This window comes from Heterodontus francisci, chromosome 4 (assembly GCF_036365525.1).
Source record: "Heterodontus francisci isolate sHetFra1 chromosome 4, sHetFra1.hap1, whole genome shotgun sequence".
Taxonomy (NCBI): domain Eukaryota; kingdom Metazoa; phylum Chordata; class Chondrichthyes; order Heterodontiformes; family Heterodontidae; genus Heterodontus; species Heterodontus francisci.
Genome location: NC_090374.1, coordinates 2,813,533 through 2,833,860, shown reverse-complemented (window position 1 = coordinate 2,833,860; position 20,328 = coordinate 2,813,533). Strand labels below are relative to the sequence as shown.

The window sequence follows — 20,328 nt, the reverse complement described above, 5'->3', positions numbered from 1 at the left end:
CTGCTTTTTAATCTGCTACCTAGCTCCCTAAAGTCTAGTTGCAGGGCCTCATCCCTCTTTCTACCTATGTTGTTGGTACCAATGGGTGGCACAGTGGCGCAGTGGTTAGCACCGCAGCCTCACAGCTCCAGGGACCCGGGTTCGATTCTGGGTACTGCCTGTGCGGAGTTTGCAAGTTCTCCCTGTGTCTGCGTGGGTTTTCTCCGGGTGCTCCGGTTTCCTCCCACAGCCAAAGACTTGCAGGTTGATAGGTAAATTGGCCGTTGTAAATTGCCCCTAGTGTAGGTAGGTGGTAGGGAATATGGGATTACTGTAGGGTTAGTATAAATGGGTGCTTGATGGTCGGCACAGACCCGGTGGGCCGAAGGGCCTGTTTCAGTGCTGTATCTCTAAAATAAAAAAATATAAAAAATGTAACCACGGAAGAAGGGCAGGCAATCAGCGTGGACAGACGCCCCCGCCCCCCCCCCAGACGACCACTGCCTGGACCTGCGAATTGCCACCTTGGCCAGGCCCAGGAGCAGACCGACAAGGAGGTCCTGCCCCCTGCCAACACCCCTCCGCACATGGTGCCCAAAGATCAGGAACGTGGGGCTGAAATGCAAGCAAAACGTGAGAAGCAGCCCCATAACTAGTCAAAGAGGGGCTGCAATCTTGCACACTGCATATATACATGGAACACAGACTGGTCCAGGCTGCAGAAATTACAGGCGGCCTGGAAGTCTGTGAACCTGCTTAAAAGTCGATTGCACGGGACTGCACTGTGCGACACCCTCCACTCCTGGTCCCAGAGGTTAAGGGGGAGGACTTCCCCGTAGAGAGACCTCCATCGGGGTTTCCCCTCACCACCAGATGGCAACACGGACCGCCGCGGCGTGTCCAGGTGGCAAGCGGGGGTGAGAAAGTGGAGTAAAAACAAAAAATGTTGTAAATACTCAGCAGGTCGGACAGCAGCTGTGGAGAGAGAGAAGCAGAGCTAACGTTTCAGGTCAGTGACCTTTCATCAGAACTGGCTCCCGAGGAATGTTTCGAGGCCGGTGTCGGATGAGCAGTTACAGCCAAGCTTGGGGCAGCTCGGCCGGGAGCGCTCCACACTCCTGAGCCCCCTCGTTACCCACAGTGAGGGATGTCCTGGAGACTTCGGCTACTCCTCCACTTGTCAGTCTGTCCCCGGAGCTGGCTGCCCGGACAGTCAACACGCTCTCCTCCGCTGGCGGGGAAGCACCCTGACTTTAGGCTACCATGTTCCAGATTCTGAATAGATCCTGGTACAAGACCGGCAACTCCCTCAGAGAGGCAAGGCGAACGTTTGCTGCCGGAAGCTTTTATTTTCTGCAGTAACCTTTGAAGTAACACCTTATCAAATGCCTTCTAGAAATCTAAGTACAATACATCCACCAGTTTCCCCCTTAGCCAAGGCACATGTTACTTCTTCAAAGAACGCAATAAATTGGTTAAACATGATTTCCCTTTCAGAAATCCATGTTGATTCTGCCTGAGTTTTTTTTTATTCATTCATGGGATGTGGGCGTCACTGGCCAGGCCAGCATTTATTGCCCATCCCTAATTGCCCTTGGGAAGGTGGTGGTGAGCTGCCTTCTTGAACCGCTGCAGTCCATGTGGGGTAGGTGCACCCACAGTGCTGTTAGGAAGGGAGTTCCAGGATTTTGACCCAGCGACAGTGAAGGAACGGTGATATAGTTCCAAGTCAGGATGGTGTGTGACTTGGAGGGGAACTTGCAGGTGGTGGTGTTCCCATGTATTTGCTGCCCTTGTCTTTCGAGGTGGTAGAGGTCATGGGTTGGAAGGTGCTGTCTAAGGAGCCTTGGTGCGTTGCTGCAGTGCATCTTGTAGATGGTACACACTGCTGCCACTGTGCGTCGGTGGTGGAGGGAGTGAATGTTTGTCGATGGGTTGCCAATCAAGTGGGCTGCTTTGTTCTGGATGGTGTTGAGCTACTTGAGTGTTGTTGGAGCTGCACCCATCCAGGGAAGTGGAGAGTATTCCATCACACTCCTGACTTGTGCCCTGTAGATGGTGGACAGGCTTTGGGGAGTCAGGAGGTGAGTTACTCACTGCAGGATTCCTAGCCTCTGACCTGCTCTTGTAGCTACAGTATTTATATGGCTACTCCAGTTCAGTTTCTGGTCAATGGTAGCCCCTAGGATGTTGATAGTAGGGGAATTCAGCAATGGTAATGCCATTGAATATCAAGGGGAGATGGTTAGATTCTCTCTTGTTGGAGATGGTCATTGCCTGGCACTTGTGTGACGTGAATGTTACTTGCCACTTATCAGCCCAAGCCTGGATATTCTCCAGGTCTTGCTGCATTTCTACACAGACTGCTTCAATATCTGAGGGGTCGCGAATGGTGCTGAACATTGTGCAATCATCAGCGAACATCCCTACTTCTGACCTTATGATTGAAGGAAGGTCATTGATGAAGCAGCTGTTGTTGCTATTACAGAGACTTGGTTGAGGGAAGGGCAGGATTGGCAGCAAAATGTTCCAGGATTTAGAAGCTTCAGGCGGGATAGAGGGGGATGTAAAAGGGGTGGGAGAGTTGCATTACTGGTTAAGGAGAATATCACAGCTGTACTGCAGGAGGACACCTCGGAGGGGTCATGCAGCGAGGCAGTATGGGTGGAGCTCAGGAATAGGAAGGGTGCAGTCACGATGTTGGGGGTTTACTAAAGGGCTCCCAACAGCCAGCAGGAGGTAGAGGAGCAGATATGTAGACAGATTTTGGAAAGATGTAAAGGTAACAGGGTTGTGGTGGTAGGTGATTTTAACTTCCCCAATATTGACTGGGACTCACTTAGTGCTAGGGGCTTGGATGGGGCAGAATTTGTGAGGAGCATCCAGGAGGGCTTCTTGAAACAATATGTAGATAGTCCAACTAGGGATGGGGCCATTCTGGACCTGGTATTGGGGAATGAGCCCGGCCAGGTGGTCGAAGTTTCAGTGGCGGAGCATTTCAGGAGCAGTGACCATAATTCCATAAGTTTTAAGGTACTTGTGGATAAGGATAAGAGTAGTCTTCGGGTGAAGGTGCTAAATTGGGGGAAGGCTAATTATAACAATATTAGGCAGGAACTGAAGAATTTAGATTGGGGGCGGCTGTTTGAGGGTAAATCAACATCTGACGTGTGGGAGTCTTTCAAATGTCAGTTGATTAGAATCCAGGACCAGAATGTTCCTGTGAGGAAGAAAGACAAGTTTGGCAAGTTTCGGGAAGCTTGGATAACACGGGATATTGTGAGCCTAGTCAAAAAGAAAAAGGAAGCATTCGTAAGGGCTGGAAGGCTAGGAACAGATGAAGCACTTGAGGAATATAAAGACAGTAGGAAGGAACTTAAGCAAGGAGTCAGGAGGGCTAAAAGGGGTCATGAAAAGTCATTGGCAAACAGGATTAAGGAAAATCCCAAGGCTTTTTATACATATATAAAGAGCAAGAGGGTAACCAGGGAAAGGGTTGGCCCACTCAAGGACAGAGAAGGGAATCTATGTGTGGAGGCAGAGGAAATGGGCGAGGTACTAAATGAGGCCTGGACAACGTATGCCAGCCAAGAGCGACGTCTCAATTCATTCCATCTTCGCTGCCTTCGGAGAATACTTGGCATCAGGTGGCAGGACTATATCTCCAACACAGAAGTCCTTGAAGCGGCCAACACCCCCAGCTTATACACACTACTGAGTCAGCGGCGCTTGAGATGGCTTGGCCATGTGAGCCGCATGGAAGATGGCAGGATCCCCAAAGACACATTGTACAGCGAGCTCGCCACTGGTATCAGACCCACCGGCCGTCCATGTCTCCGTTATAAAGACGTCTGCAAACGCGACATGAAATCGTGTGACATTGATCACAAGTCGTGGGAGTCAGTTGCCAGCATTCGCCAGAGCTGGCGGGCAGCCATAAAGACAGGGCTAAATTGTGGCGAGTCGAAGAGACTTAGTAGTTGGCAGGAAAAAAGACAGAGGCGCAAGGGGAGAGCCAACTGTGCAACAGCCCCAACAAACAAATTTCTCTGCAGCACCTGTGGAAGAGCCTGTCACTCTAGAATTGGCCTTTATAGCCACTCCAGGCGCTGCTTCACAAACCACTGACCACCTCCAGGCGCGTATCCATTGTCTCTCGAGATAAGGAGGCCCAAAAGAAAGAACTAAATGAGTACTTTGCATCAGTATTCACCAAAGAGAAGGACTTGGTGGATGATGAGCCAAGGGAAGGGAATGTAGATAGTCTCAGTCATCTCATTATGAAAAAGCAGGAGGTGTTGGGTGTCTTGCAAAGCATTAAGGTAGATAAGTCCCCAGGGCCTGATGGGATCTACCCCAGAATACTGAGGGAGGCAAGGGAAGAAATTGCTGGGGCCTTGACAGAAATCTTTGCATCCTCATTGGCTACAGGTGAGGTCCCAGAGGACTGGAGAATAGCCAATGTTGTTCCTTTGTTTAAGAAGGGTAGCAAGGATAATCCAGGAAATTATAGGCCGGTGAGCCTTAGGTCAGTGGTAGGGAAATTATTAGAGAGGATTCTTCGGGACAAGATTTACTCCCATTTGGAAACAAATGGACTTATTAGCGAGAGGCAGCATGGTTTTGTGAAGGGGAGGTCGTGTCTCACTAACTTGATTGAGTTTTTTGATGAAGGAAGGGCAGTGGATGTTATCTATATGGACTTCAGTAAAGCCTTTGACAAGGCCCCTCATGGCAGACTGATACAAAAGGTGAAGTCACATGGGATCAGAGGGGAGCTGGCAAGATGGATACAGAACTGGCTCGGTCATAGAAGACAGAGGGTAGCAGTGGAAGGGTGCTTTTCTGAATGGAGGGATGTGACTAGTGGTGTTCCGCAGGGATCAGTGCTGGGACCTTTGCTGTTTGTAGTATATATAAATGATTTGGAGGAAAATGTAGCTGATCTGATTAGTGAGTTTGTGGACGACACAAAGGTTAGTGGAGTTGCGGACAGTGATGAGGATTGTCAGAGGATACAGCAGGATATAGATCGGTTGGAGACTTGGGTGGAGAAATGGCAGATGGAGTTTAATTCGGACAAATGTGAGGTAATGCATTTTGGAAGGTCTAATGCAGGTGGGAAGTATACAGTAAATGGCAGAACCCTTAGGAGTATTGACAGGCAGAGAGATCTGGGCGTACAGGTCCACAGGTCACTGAAAGTGGCAACGCAGGTGGATAAGGTAGTCAAGAAGGCATACGGCATGCTTGCCTTCATCGGTCGGGGCATAGAGTATAAAAATTGGCAAGTCATGCTGCAGCTGTACAGTACTTTAGTTAGGCCACACTTAGAATATTGCGTGCAATTCTGGTCGCCACACTATCAGAAGGACATGGAGGCTTTGGAGAGGGTATAGAAGAGGTTTACCAGGGTGTTGCCTGGTCTGGAGGGCATTAGCTATGAGGAGAGGTTGGATAAACTCGGATTGTTTTCACTGGAACGACGGAGGTGGAGGGGCGACATGATAGAGGTTTACAAAGTTATAAGCGGCATGGACAGTGTGGATAGTCAGAAGCTTTTTCCCAGGGTGGAAGAGTCAGTTACTAGGGGACATAAGTGTAAGGTGAGAGGGGCAAAGTTTAGAGGGGATGTGCGAGGCAAGTTTTTTACACAGAGGGTGGTGAGTGCCTGGAACCTGCTGCCGGGGGAGGTGGTGGAAGCAGGTACGCTAGCGACGTTTAAGAGGCATCTTGACAAATACATGAATAGGATGGGAATAGAGAGAAACGATCCCCGGAAGTGCAGAAGGTTTTAGTTTAGGCAGGCATCAAGATCGGCGCAGGCTTGGAGGGCCGAATGGCCTGTTCCTGTGCTGTACAGTTCTTTGTTCTTTGAGAAAGGCTGAAGGAGAGGAAGGCCAGGAGGAATCAGTCTCTTTGTAGATGTTACTTTAAGGCAGTCCTTTCGCTGATCTTCCAGTTGGTGATCGGTTTGGGGGGCCAGTGTCTTCTGTAAGCTGCCCAGGCACAAACTACTTCTGGTGGGAAAACAGAAAGGAGAAAGTCTCTTCACCTGGGCAGCTCCAGCTATCCCAGGCTCAGTCATTGGAGTGGGGTGGGAGCTCCTATTCAATGCTGTTAAACACAGGAGCTCTCTGTTCAAACAAAACAGCCCCACCCAAGGTCTTCAGGTCTCTTCTTTTTCTCGCATGCCCTCCCCCCTTCCCCCAACCCCACTTTTCCCAACCCCCCTTCCCCCAACCCCACTTTTCCCAACCCCACTTTCCCCAACCCCACTTTCCCTTTCCCCTTCCTCCGACCCCCCTTTCCCCTTCCCCCAACCCCACTTTCCCCATCCCCCAACCCCACTTTCCCCATCCCCCAACCCCACTTTCCCCATCCCCCAACCCCACTTTCCCCATCCCCCAACCCCACTTTCCCCATCCCCCAACCCCACTTTCCCCATCCTCCAACCCCCCTTTCCCCTTCCTCCAACCCCCCTTTCCCCTTCCTCCAACCCCCCTTTCCCCTTCCTCCAACCCCCCTTTCCCCTTCCTCCAACCCCCCTTTCCCCTTCCTCCAACCCCCCTTTCCCCTTCCTCCAACCCCCCTTTCCCCTTCCTCCAACCCCCCTTTCCCCTTCCTCCAACCCTCCTTTCCTCAACCCCACTTTTCCCTTTCCCCCAACCCCACTTTTCCCTTTCCCCCAACCCCACTTTTCCCTTTCCCCCAACCCCACTTTTCCCTTTCCCCCAACCCCACTTTTCCCTTTCCCCCAACCCCACTTTCCCCATCCCCCAACCCCACTTTCCCCATCCCCCAACCCCACTTTCCCCATCCCCTAACCCCACTTTCCCCATCCCCTAACCCCACTTTCCCCATCCCCTAACCCCACTTTCCCCATCCCCTAACCCCACTTTCCCCATCCCCCAACCCCACTTTCCCCATCCCCCAACCCCACTTTCCCCATCCCCCAACCCCACTTTCCCCATCCCCCAACCCCACTTTCCCCATCCCCCAACCCCACTTTCCCCATCCCCCAACCCCACTTTCCCCATCCCCCAACCCCACTTTCCCCATCCCCCAACCCCACTTTCCCCATCCCCCAACCCCACTTTCCCCATCCCCCAACCCCACTTTCCCCATCCCCCAACCCCACTTTCCCCATCCCCCAACCCCACTTTCCCCATCCCCCAACCCCACTTTCCCCATCCCCCAACCCCACTTTCCCCATCCCCCAACCCCACTTTCCCCATCCCCCAACCCCACTTTCCCCATCCCCCAACCCCACTTTCCCCATCCCCCAACCCCACTTTCCCCATCCCCCAACCCCACTTTCCCCATCCCCCAACCCCACTTTCCCCATCCCCCAACCCCACTTTCCCCATCCCCCAACCCCACTTTCCCCATCCCCCAACCCCACTTTCCCCATCCCCCAACCCCACTTTCCCCATCCCCCAACCCCACTTTCCCCATCCCCCAACCCCACTTTCCCCATCCCCCAACCCCACTTTCCCCATCCCCCAACCCCACTTTCCCCATCCCCCAACCCCACTTTCCCCATCTCCCAACCCCACTTTCCCCATCCCCCAACCCCACTTTTCCCATCCCCCAACCCCACTTTCCCCATCCCCCAACCCCACTTTCCCCATCCCCCAACCCCACTTTCCCCATCCCCCAACCCCACTTTCCCCATCCCCCAACCCCACTTTCCCCATCCCCCAACCCCACTTTCCCCATCCCCCAACCCCACATTCCCCATCCCCCAACCCCACATTCCCCATCCCCCAACCCCACATTCCCCATCCCCCAACCCCACATTCCCCATCCCCCAACCCCACATTCCCCCAACCCCACATTCCCCCAACCCCACATTCCCCCAACCCCACATTCCCCCAACCCCACATTCCCCCAACCCCACATTCCCCATCCCCCAACCCCACATTCCCCATCCCCCAACCCCACATTCCCCATCCCCCAACCCCACATTCCCCATCCCCCAACCCCACATTCCCCATCCCCCAACCCCACATTCCCCATCCCCCAACCCCACATTCCCCATCCCCCAACCCCACATTCCCCATCCCCCAACCCCACATTCCCCCAACCCCACATTCCCCCAACCCCACATTCCCCCAACCCCACATTCCCCCAACCCCACATTCCCCCAACCCCACATTCCCCATCCCCCTTCCCCATCCCCCTTATCCCCCATCCCCATCCTCCTTTTCCCCCATCCTCCTTTTCCCCCATCCCCCTTTTCCCCCATCCCCCTTTTCCCCCATCCCCCTTTTCCCCCATCCCCCTTTTCCCCATCCCCCTTTTCCCCATCCCCCTTTTCCCCCATCCCCCTTTTCCCCATCCCCCTTTTCCCCATCCCCCTTTTCCCCATCCCCCTTTTCCCCCATCCCCCTTTTCCCCATGCCCCTTTTACCCATCCCCCTTTTCCCCATCCCCCTTTTCCCCATCCCCCTTTTCCCCATCCCCCTTTTCCCCATCCCCCTTTTCCCCATCCCCCTTTTCCCCCATTTCCCTTTTCCCCTTTTACCCCATTCCCCCTTTCCCCCATCCTCCCTTCCCCCTTTTCCCCATCCCCCTTTTCCCCATCCCCATTCCTCCTTTCCCCCCATTTCCTCCTTTTCCCCATCCCCCCTTTCCCCCATCCCCCCTTTCCCCCATCCCCCCTTTCCCCCATCCCCCCTTTCCCCCTTTCCCCCATCCCCCCTTTCCCCCATCCCCCCTTTCCCCCATCCCCCCTTTCCCCCATCCCCCCTTTCCCCATCCCCCCTTTCCCCATCCCCCCTTTCCCCATCCCCCCTTTCCCCATCCCCCCTTTCCCCATCCCCCCTTTCCCCATCCCCCCTTTCCCCCATCCCCCCTTTCCACCATCCCCCCTTTCCCCCATCCCCTCTTTCCCCCATCCCCTCTTTCCCCCATCCCCTCTTTCCCCCATCCCCTCTTTCCCCCATCCCCTCTTTCCCCCATCCCCTCTTTCCCCCATCCCCTCTTTCCCCCATCCCCACTTTCCCCCATCCCCACTTTCCCCCATCCCCACTTTCCCCCATCCCCACTTTCCCCCTTTACCCCTTTACCCCTTTTCCCCCATCCCCCTTTTCCCCCATCCCCCTTTTCCCCATCCCCCTTTTCCCCATCCCCCTTTTCCCCACCCCCCTTTTCCCCATCCCCCTTTTCCCCATCCCCCTTTTCCCCATCCCCCTTTTCCCCATCCCCCTTTTCCCCCATCCCCCTTTTCCCCATCCCCCTTTTCCCCATCCCCTTTTCCCCCATCCCCCCTGTCCCCCTTTCCCCCATCCCCCCTGTCCCCCTTTCCCCCATCCCCCTTTCCCCCATCCCCCCTGCCCCCCTTTCCACCATCCCCCCGTCCCCTTTCCCCCATTCCCCCGTCCCCTTTCCCCCATCCCCCCGTCCCCTTTCCCCCATCCCCCCGTCCCCCTTTCCCCATCCCCCCGTCCCCCTTTCCGCCGTCCCCCTTTCCGCCGTCCCCCTTTCCCCCGTCCCCCTTTCCCCTTTTCCCCCGTCCCCCTTTCCCCCATCCCCCCTGTCCCCTTTTCCCCCATCCCCCCTGTCCCCCTTTCCCCCATCCCCCCTGTCCCCCTTTCCCCCATCCCCCCTGTCCCCCTTTCCCCCATCCCCCCCTGTCCCCCTTTCCCCCATCCCCCCCTGTCCCCCTTTCCCCCATCCCCCCGTCCCCCATCCCCCCGTCCCCCTTTCCCCCATCCCCCTTTCCCCCATCCCCCCTCGCCCCCTGTCCCCCATCCCCCCTCGCCCCCTGTCCCCCATCCCCCCCTCGCCCCCTGTCCCCCATCCCCCCCTCGCCCCCTGTCCCCATCCCCCCCTCGCCCCCTGTCCCCCATCCCCCCCTCGCCCCCTGCCCCCCTCGCCCCCTGTCCCCCATCCCCCCCTCGCCCCCTGTCCCCCATCCCCCCCTCGCCCCCTGTCCCCCATCCCCCCCTCGCCCCCTGTCCCCCGTCCCCCCTCGCCCCCTGTCCCCCGTCCCCCCCTCGCCCCCTGTCCCCCATCCCCCCCTCGCCCCCTGTCCCCCATCCCCCCCTCGCCCCCTGTCCCCCATCCCCCCTGTCCCCCATCCCCCCCTCGCCCCCTGTCCCCCATCCCCCCTCGCCCCCTGTCCCCCATCCCCCCCTCGCCCCCTGTCCCCCATCCCCCCCTCGCCCCCTGTCCCCCATCCCCCCTCGCCCCTGTCCCCCATTCCCCCATCTCCCCATTCCCCCATCTCCCCATTCCCCCATCTCCCCATTCCCCCATCTCCCCATTCCCCCATCTCCCCATTCCCCCATTCCCCCATCTCCCCATTCCCCCATCTCCCCATTCCCCCATCTCCCCATTCCCCCATCTCCCCATTCCCCCATCTCCCCATTCCCCCATCTCCCCATTCCCCCATCTCCCCATTCCCCCATCCCCCTTTTCCCCCATCCCCCTTTTCCCCCATCCCCCTTTTCCCCCATCCCCCCTTCTCCCCATCCCCCCTTCTCCCCCATCCCCCCTTCTCCCCCATCCTGCTTTCCCCCGCTTTCCCCCTTTTCCCCATCCCCCTTTCCCCATCCCACTTTCCCCTTCCCCATCCCCTCTTTCCCCCGTCCCCATCCCCTCTTTCCCCCGTCCCCCCTTTCCCCCCGTCCCCCCTTTCCCCCGTCCCCCTTTCCCCCCGTCCCCCATCCCCCCCGTCCACCCGTCCCCATCCCCCCTTTTCCCCATTCCCCCTTTTCCCCATTCCCCCTTTTCCCCATTCCCCCTTTTCCCCCATCCCCCTTTTCCCCCATCCCCCTTTTCCCCAATTCCCCCTGTCCCCCATTCCCCCTTTCCCCATCCCCCTTTCCCCCCATCCCCCTTTTCCCCCATCCCCCTTTTCCCCCATCCCCCTTTCCCCATCCCCCTTTTCCCCATTCCCCTTTCCCCATCCCCCTTTTCCCCATCCCCCTTTTCCCCATCCCCCTTTTCCCCATCCCCCTTTTCCCCCATCCCCCTTTTCCCCCATCCCCCTTTTCCCCCATTTCCCTTTTCCCCTTCCCCCTTTTCCCCCTTCCCCTTTTACCCCATTCCCCCATCCCCCCTTTCCCCCATCCCCCCCTCGCTCCCTGTCCCCCATCCCCCCCTCGCCCCCTGTTCCCATCCCCCCTCGCCCCCTGTCCCCATCCCCCCCTCGCCCCTGTCCCCATCCCCCCTCGCCCCCTGTCCCCATCCCCCCCTCGCCCCCTGTCCCCCATCTCCCCATTCCCCCATCTCCCCATTCCCCCATCTCCCCATTCCCCCATCTCCCCATTCCCCCATCTCCCATTCCACCATCTCCCCATTCCCCCATCTCCCCATTCCCCCATCTCCCCATTCCCCCATCTCCCCATTCCCCCATCTCCCCATTCCCCCATCTCCCCATTTCCCCATTCCCCCATTCCCCCATCTCCCCATTCCCCCATCTCCCCATTCCCCCATCTCCCCATTCCCCCATCTCCCCATTCCCCCATCTCCCCATTCCCCCATCTCCCCATTCCCCCATCTCCCCATCTCCCCATTCCCCATTCCCCCATCTCCCCATTCCCCCATCCCCCCATTCCCCCATCCCCCCATTCCCCCATCCCCCCTTTCCCCCATCCCCCTTTTCCCCCATCCCCCTTTTCCCCCATCCCCCCTTCTCCCCATCCCCCCTTCTCCCCATCCCCCCTTCTCCCCATCCCCCCTTCTCCCCCATCCCCCCTTCTCCCCCATCCCCCCTTCTCCCCCATCCCCCTTTCCCCACTTTCCCCCTTTCCCCCGCTTTCCCTTTTCCCCATCCCCCTTTCCCCATCCCACTTTCCCCTTCCCCATCCCCTCTTTCCCCCGTCCCCCCTTTCCCCTGTCCCCCTTTTCCCCCGTCCCCCATCCCCCCCGTCCCCCATCCCCCCCGTCCCCCATCCCCCCGTCCCCATCCCCCCTTTCCCCCTTTTCCCCAAGTCCCCCTGTCCCCCATTCCCCCTTTTCCCCCATCCCCCTTTTCCCCCATCCCCCTTTTCCCCATCCCCCTTTTCCCCCATCCCCCTTTTCCCCATCCCCCTTTTCCCCCATCCCCCTTTTCCCCAATTCCCCCTTTCCCCCATCCCCCTTTTCCCCCATCCCCCTTTTCCCCCATCCCCCTTTTCCCCATCCCCCTTTTCCCCCATTTCCCTTTTCCCCTTCCCCCTTTTCCCCCTTCCCCTTTTACCCCATTCCCCCTTACCCCCATCCTCCCTTCCCCCTTTTTCCCATCCCCCTTTTCCCCCATCCCCATTCCTCCTTTCCCCCATCCCCATTCCTCCTTTCCCCCCATATCCTCCTTTTCCCCATCCCCCCTTTCCCCCATCCCCCCTTTCCCCCATCCCCCCTTTCCCCCATCCCCCCTTTCCCCCATCCCCCCTTTCCCCCTGTCCCCCATCCCCCCCTCGCCCCCTGTCCCCCATCCCCCCCTCGCCCCCTGTCCCCCATCCCCCCCTCGCCCCCTGTCCCCCATCCCCCCCTCGCCCCCTGTCCCCCATCCCCCCCTCGCCCCCTGTCCCCCATCCCCCCCTCGCCCCCTGTCCCCATCCCCCCCTCGCCCCCTGTCCCCATCCCCCCCTCGCCCCCTGTCCCCATCCCCCCCTCGCCCCCTGTCCCCCATCTCCCCATTCCCCCATCTCCCCATTCCCCCATCTCCCCATTCCCCCATCTCCCCATTCCCCCATCTCCCCATTCCCCCATCTCCCCATTCCCCCATCTCCCCATTCCCCCATCTCCCCATTCCCCCATCCCCCCATCTCCCCTTCTCCCCATCCACCTTCTCCCCCATCCCCCTTCCCCCCTTTCACCATCCCCTCTTTCCCCCATCCCCTCTTTCCCCCATCCCCTCTTTCCCCCATCCCCTCTTTCCCCCATCCCCTCTTTCCCCATCCCCTCTTTCCCCCATCCCCTCTTTCCCCCATCCCCTCTTTCCCCCATCCCCTCTTTCCCCCATCCCCTCTTTCCCCCATCCCCTCTTTCCCCATTCCCCCTGTTCCCCATTCCCCCTGTCCCCCATTTCCCCTGTCCCCCATCCCCCCTTTCCCCCATCCCCCCTTTCCCCATCCCCCCTTTCACCCATCCCCCATTCCCCCCTTTCCCCCTGTCCCCCTTTCCCCATCCCCCCTGTCCCCCTTTCCCCATCCCCCCTGTCCCCCTTTCCCCATCCCCCCTGTCCCCCTTTCCCCATTCCCCCTGTCCCCCTTTCCCCGTCCCCCCTGTCCCCCTTTCCCCGTCCCCCCTGTCCCCCTTTCCCCGTCCCCCCTGTCCCCCTTTCCCCGTCCCCCCTGTCCCCCTTTCCCCGTCCCCCCTGTCCCCATCCCCCCTGTCCCCCTTTCCCCATCCCCCAGGTCCCCCTTTCCCCATCCCCCCTGTCCCCCTTTCCCCATCCCCCCTGTCCCCCTTTCCCCATCCCCCCTGTCCCCCTTTCCCCCTGTCCCCATCCCCCCTTTCCCCATCCCCCCTTTCCCCCATCCCCCCTTTCCCCCATCCCCCCTTTCCCCATCCCCCCTTTCCCCCATCCCCCCTTTCCCCATCCCCCCTTTCCCCATCCCCCCTTTCCCCATCCCCCCTTTCCCCATCCCCCCTTTCCCCCATCCCCCCTTTCCCCCATCCCCCCTTTCCCCCCTTTCCCCCATCCCCCCTTTCCCCCATCCCCCCTTTCCCCCATCCCCCCTTTCCCCCATCCCCCCTTTCCCCCATCCCCCCTTTCCCCCATCCCCCCTTTCCCCCATCCCCCCTTTCCCCCATCCCCCCTTTCCCCCATCCCCCCTTTCCCCCATCCCCCCTTTCCCCCATCCCCCCTTTCCCCCATCCCCCATTTCCCCCATCCCCCCTTTCCCCCATCCCCCATCCCCCCTTTCCCCCATCCCCCCTTTCCCCCATCCCCCCTTTCCCCCATCCCCCCTTTCCCCCATCCCCCCTTTCCCCCTCCCCCCTTTCCCCATCCCCCCTGTCCCCCTTTCCCCATCCCCCCTTTCCCCTGTCCCCCTTTCCCCGTGTCCCCCCTTTCCCCGTGTCCCCCCTTTCCCCGTGTCCCCCTTTCCCCCATCCCCCCTTTCCCCCATCCCTCCTTTCCCCCATCTCCCTCCTTTCCCCCATCTCCCTCCTTTCCCCCATCTCCCTCCATTCCCCCATCTCCCTCCTTTCCCCCAAATCCCTCCTTTCCCCCTGTCCCCCTTTCCCATCCCCTCCTTTCCCCCACCCCCCTTTCCCATCCCTCCTTTCCCCATCCCTCCTTTCCCCATCCCTCCTTTCCCCATCCCTCCTTTCCCCATCCCCCCTTTCCCCATCCACCCCCTTTCCCCATCCCCCCTTTCCCCCATCCACCCCCTTCCCCCATCCACCCCCTTTACCCCTGTCCCCATTTCCCCCATCCCCCCTGTCCCCCATCCCCCATCCCCCCCGTCCCCATCCCCCCGTCCCCCATCCCCCCTGTCCCCCATCCCCCCTTTCCCACATTCCCCCACCCCCCCTTTTCCCCATCCCCCCCCTTTTCCCCATCCCCCCCCTTTCCCCATCCCCCCTTCCACCTGTCCCCCATCCCCCCTTCCACCTGTCCCCTATCCCCCCTTCCCCCTGTCCCCCATCCCCCCTGTCCCCCATCCCCCTGTCCCCCGTCCCCCCTGCCCCCCGTCACCCCTGTCCCCCGTCACCCTGTCCCCCGTCACCCCTGTCCCCCGTCACCCCTGTCCCCCGTCACCCCTGTCCCCCGTCCCCCCTGTCCCCCGTCCCCCCTGTCCCCCGTCCCCCTGTCCCCCATCCCCCCTGTCCCCCATCCCCCCTGTCCCCCATCCCCCCTGTCCCCCCTTTCCCCTGTCCCCCATCCCCCCTTTCCCACATTCCCCCACCCCCCCTTTCGCACATTCCCCCATCCCCCCCTTTTCCCCATCCCCCCCTTTTCCCCACCCCCCCCCTTTTCCCCATCCCCCCCTTTTCCCCATCCCCCCCCTTTTCCCCACCCCCCCCTTTTCCCCATCCCCCCCTTTTCCCCACCCCCCCCCTTTTCCCCATCCCCCCCTTTTCCCCATCCCCCCTTTTCCCCATCCCCCCCTTTTCCCCATCCCCCCCTTTTCCCCATCCCCCCCTTTTCCCCATCCCCCCTTTTCCCCATCCCCCCCTTTTCCCCATCCCCCCTTTTCCCCATCCCCCCCTTTACCCCTGTCCCCATTTCCCCATCCCCCCTGTCCCCCATCCCCCCTGTCCCCCATCCCCCCTGTCCCCCATCCCCCTTTCCCACATTCCCCCACCCCCCCTTTTCCCCATCCCCCCCCTTTTCCCCATCCCCCCCCTTTTCCCCTGTCCCCCATCCCCCCTGTCCCCCATCCCCCCTGTCCCCCATCCCCCTGTCCCCCATCCCCCCTGTCCCCCATCCCCCCTGTCCCCCATCCCACCTGTCCCCCATCCCCCCTGTCCCCCATCCCACCTGTCCCCCATCCCACCTGTCCCCCATCCCCCCTGTCCCCCATCCCCCCTTCCACCTGTCCCCCATCCCCCTGTCCCCCATCACCCCTGTCCCCCATCACCCCTGTCCCCCATCACCCCTGTCCCCCATCACCCCTGTCCCCCATCACCCCTGTCCCCCATCACCCCTGTCCCCCTTTCCCCCTGTCCCCCATCCCCCTTTTCCCCCAGTCCCCCTGTCCCCCAGTCCCCCTGTCCCCAGTCCCCCTGTCCCCCCTGTCCCCCATCCCCCCTGTCCCCCATCCCCCCTGTCCCCCATCCCCCTGTCCCCCATCCCCCCTGTCCCCATCCCCCCTGTCCCCCATCCCCCCTGTCCCCCATCCCCCTGTCCCCCATCCCCCCTGTCCCCCTGTCCCCCTTTCCCCCTGTCCCCCCTTTCCCCCAGTCCCCCAGTCCCCCTTTTCCCCCTGTCCCCCAGTCCCCCAGTCCCCCTGTCCCCCAGTCCCCCTGTCCCCCTGTCCCCCAGTCCCCTGTCCCCCAGTCCCCCTGTCCCCCTGTCCCCCAGTCCCCCAGTCCCCCTGTCCCCCTGTCCCCCTGTCCCCCAGTCCCCCTGTCCCCAGTCGCCCAGTCCCCCTGTCGCCCTGTCGCCCAGTCTCCCTGTCGCCCTGACGCCCAGTCCCCCTGTCGCCCTGACGCCCAGTCCCCTGTCGCCCTGTCGCCCAGTCCCCCTGTCGCCCAGTCCCCCTGTCGCCCAGTCCCCCTGTCGCCCAGTCCCCCTGTCGCCCAGTCCCCTGTCGCCCAGTCCCCTGTCGCCCAGTCCCCCTGTCCCCCAGTCCCCCAGTCCCCCTGTCCCCAGTCCCCCTGTCCCCCAGTCCCCCTGTCCCCCAGTCCCCCTGTCCCCCAGTCCCCCTGTCCCCCAGTCCCCCTGTCCCCCAGTCCCCTGTCCCCCAGTCCCCCTGTCCCCCTGTCCCCCAGTCCCCCTGTCCCCCAGTCCCCCAGTCCCCCTGTCCCCCAGTCCCCCTGTCCCACAGTCCCCCTTTCCCCCATCCCCCTTTCCCCATCCCCCTTTCCCCATCCCCCTTTCCCCATCCCCCTTTCCCCATCCCCCTTTCCCATCCCCCTTTCCCCATCCCCCTTCCCCCCTTCCCCCCATCCCCCTTCCCCCTTTCCCCATCCACCTTCCCCCCTTTCCCCATCCACCCCCTTCCCCATCCACCCCCTTTCCCCCATCCACCCCCTTTCCCCATCCACCCCCTTTCCCCATCCACCCCCTTTCCCCCATCCACCCCTTTCCCCCTCCACCCCCTTTCCCCATCCACCCCTTTCCCCCATCCACCCCCTTTCCCCATCCACCCCTTTCCCCCATCCACCCCTTCCCCTATCCCCCCTTCCCCTATCCCCCCTTCCCCTATCCCCCTTCCCCTATCCCCCCTTCCCCTATCCCCCCTTCCCTATCCCCCATTCCCCCTTTCCCATCCCCCATTTCCCTTTCCCCTGTCCCCCTTTCCCCCATCCCCCTTTCCCCATCCCCCCTTTCCCCATCCCCCCTTTCCCCATCCCCCCATCTCCCTCATCCACCCCCATCTCCCTCATCCACCCCCTTTTCCCCCATCCACCCCCTTTCCCCCATCCACCCCCTTTCCCCCATCCACCCCCTTTCCCCCATCCACCCCCTTTCCCCCATCCACCCCCTTTCCCTCATCACCCCATTTCCCCCTTTCCCCCACCCCCCATTTCCCCTTTTCCCCCACCCCCCATTTCCCCCATCCCCCTTTCCCCATCCCCCCTTTCCCCCATCCCCCCTTTCCCCCATCCCCCCTTTCCCCCATCCCCCCTTTCCCCCATCCCCCTTTTCCCCCATCCCCCCTTTTCCCCCATCCCCCCTTTCCCCCCATCCCCCCATCCCTCCATCCCCCCTTTCCCCATCCCCCCCTTTCCCCATCCCCCCTTTCCCCATCCCCCCTTTCCCCATCCCCCCTTTCCCCCATCCCCCCTTTCCCCCATCCCCCTTTCCCCCTTCTCCCCCATCCCCCTTCTCCCCATCCCCCTTCTCCCCATCCCCCCTTCTCCCCATCCCCCCTTCTCCCCCATCCCCCTTCTCCCCCATCCCCCCTTTCCCCTGTCCCCCATACCCCTTTTCCCCATTCCCCCCTTCCCCCTTTCCCCATCCCACTTTCCCCTTCCCAATCCCCTCTTTCCCCATTCCCCCTGTCCCCGTCCCCCATTTCCCCTTTCCCCCTTTTCCCCAATTCCCCCATCCCCCCTGTCCCCATCCCCCCTGTCCCCCATCCCCCCTGTCCCCCATCCCCCCTGTCCCCCATCCCCCCTGTCCCCCATCCCCCTGTCCCCCATCCCCCTGTCCCCCATCCCCCTGTCCCCATCCCCCCTTTCCCCCTGTCCCCCATCCCCCCTTTCCCCCTGTCCCCCATCCCCCCTTTCCCCCTGTCCCCCATCCCCCCTTTCCCCCTGTCCCCCATCCCCCCTTTCCCCCTGTCCCCATCCCCCCTTTCCCCCTGTCCCCCATCCCCCTGTCCCCATCCCCCCTTTCCCCCTGGCCCCCATCCCCCCTTTCCCCCATCCCCCCTTTCCCCCTGTCCCCCATCCCCCCTTTCCCCCTGTCCCCCATCCCCCCTTTCCCCCATCCCCCCTTTCCCCCATCCCCCCTTTCCCCCATCCCCCCTTTCCCCCATCCCCCCTTTCACCCTTTCCCCCATCCCCCCTTTCACCCTTTCCCCCATCTCCCCTTTCCCCCTGTCCCCCACCCCCCCATCCCCCCTGTCCCCCTTTCCCCATCCCCCCTGTCCCCCTTTCCCCCTGTCCCCCTTTCCCCCTGTCCCCCTTTCCCCCTGTCCCCCCTTCCCCCTGTCCCCCCTTTCTCCATCCCCCCCTTTCTCCCATCCCCCCCTTTCTCCCATCCCCCCTTTCTCCCATCCCCCCTTTCTCCCATCCCCCCCTTTCTCCATCCCCGTTTCCCCCATCCCCCCATCTCCCCCCTTACCCCCATCTCCCCCTTTCCCCATCTCCCCCCTTTCCCCATCTCCCCCCTTTCCCATCTCCCCCCTTTCCCCATCTCCCCCCTTTCCCCATCTCCCCCCTTTCCCCCATCTCCCTCCTTTCCCCCATCTCCCTCCTTTCCCCCATCTCCCTCCTTTCCCCCTGTCCCCCTTTCCCCATCTCCCTCCTTTCCCCATCTCCCTCCTTTCCCCCTGTCCCCCTTTCCCCCATCCCCCTTCCCCATCCCCTCCTTTCCCCCATTCCCTCCTTTCCCCCATTCCCTCCTTTCCCCCATCCCCTCCTTTCCCCCATCCCCTCCTTCCCCCACCCCCCCTTTCCCCACCCCCCTTTCCCCACCCCCCCTTTCCCCATCCCCCCTTTCCCCATCCCCCCTTTCCCCCACCCCCCCTTTCCCCACCCCCCCTTTCCCCACCCCCCCTTTTCCCCATCCCCCCCTTTTCCCATCCCCCCCTTTTCCCCATCCCCCCCTTTTCCCCATCCCCCCCTTTTCCCCATCCCCCCCCTTTTCCCCATCCCCCCCCTTTTCCCCATCCCCCCTTTTCCCCATCCCCCCTTTTCCCCATCCCCCCCTTTTCCCCATCCCCCCCTTTCCCCGTCCCCCCCTTTCCCCGTCCCCCCCTTTTCCCCGTCCCCCCCTTTTCCCCTGTCCCCCTGTCCCCCCTGTCCCCCATCCCCCCTGTCCCCCTTCCCCCCTGTCCCCCATCCCCCCTGTCCACCTGTCCCCCATCCCCCCCTTCCCCCCTTCCCCATCCCCCCCTTTCCCCATCCCCCCTTTCCCCATCCCCCCCTTTCCCCATCCCCCATCACCCCATTTCCCCCTTTCCCCCACCCCCCCATTTCCCCTTTCGCCCCATTCCCCCATTTCCCCCTTCCCCCACCCCCCCATTTCCCCTTCCCCCCCTGTTCCCCCATCACCCCATTTCCCCCTGTCCCCTTTTCCCCCCTTTCCCCCATCCCCCCTTCCCCATCCCCCCCCCTTCCCCCCATCCCCCCCCCCTTCCCCTCATCACCCCTTTCCCTCATCACCCCATTTCCCCCTTTCCCCCACCCCACATTTCCCCCTTTCCCCCACCCCCATTTCCCCTTTCCCACCTTCCCCCGTCCCCCCTTTCCCCCATCCCCTTTACCCCTGTCCCCATTTCCCCCATCCCCCCCTTTCCCCCTGTCACCCATCCCCCCCTTTCCCCTGGTCCCCCATCCCCCCGTCCCCCATCCCCCTTTCCCCCGTCCCCTTTCCCCCCGTCCCCTTTCCCCCGTCCCCCATCCCCCCGTCCCCCATCCCCCGTCCCCCATCCCCCTGTCCCCCATCCCCCTGTCCCCCATTTCCCCCTGTCCCCCATCCCCCATTTCCCCTGTCCCCCACCCCCCATTTCCCCCTGTCCCCCACCCCCATTTCCCCCTGTCCCCCCACCCCCCATTTCCCCCTGTCCCCCATCCCCCATTTCCCCCTGTCCCCCGTCCCCCCTTTCCCCCGTCCCCCCTTTCCCCCGTCCCCCCTTTCCCCCGTCCCCCCTTTCCCCCGTCCCCCTTTCCCCTGTCCCCCTTTCCCCCATCCCCCCTGTGCCCCCTGTCCCCCATCCCCCTTTCCCCCCTGTCCCCCATCCCCCCTTTCCCCTGTCCCCCATCCCCCCTGTCCCCCATCCCCCCTGTACCCCATCCCCCCTGTCCCCCTGTCCCCCATCCCCCCTTTCCCCATCCCCCCTTTCCCCATCCCCCTTTCCCCATCCCCCCTGTCCCCCGTCCCCCCTGTCCCCCGTCCCCCCTGTCCCCCGTCCCCCCTGTCCCCCGTCCCCCCTGTCCCCCGTCCCCCTGTCCCCCGTCCCCCTTTCCCCCGTCCCCCTTTCCCCCTGTCCCCCATTCCCCCCTTTCCCCCTGTCCCCATTCCCCCCTTTCCCCCTGTCCCCCATTCCCCCTTTCCCCCTGTCCCCC

General features: G+C 62.0%; 2 protein-coding genes across 2 annotated transcripts in view; one reads left to right on the top strand and one right to left on the bottom strand.

Annotated features, from left to right (window-relative positions):
* lmbrd2b (LMBR1 domain containing 2b) overlaps positions 1-20,328 on the top strand; it is a 202,035-nt gene that overhangs the window by 179,434 nt on the left and 2,273 nt on the right. The gene's annotated exons all lie outside the window — the stretch shown is intronic.
* On the bottom strand, positions 1,053-19,977 carry LOC137369476 (uncharacterized PE-PGRS family protein PE_PGRS20-like). The gene is given in 6 exon segments (XM_068030759.1): positions 1,053-1,210; positions 14,977-15,196; positions 17,319-17,363; positions 18,306-18,437; positions 18,440-18,505; positions 19,879-19,977. Coding segments are annotated over 6 exon segments (720 nt in total).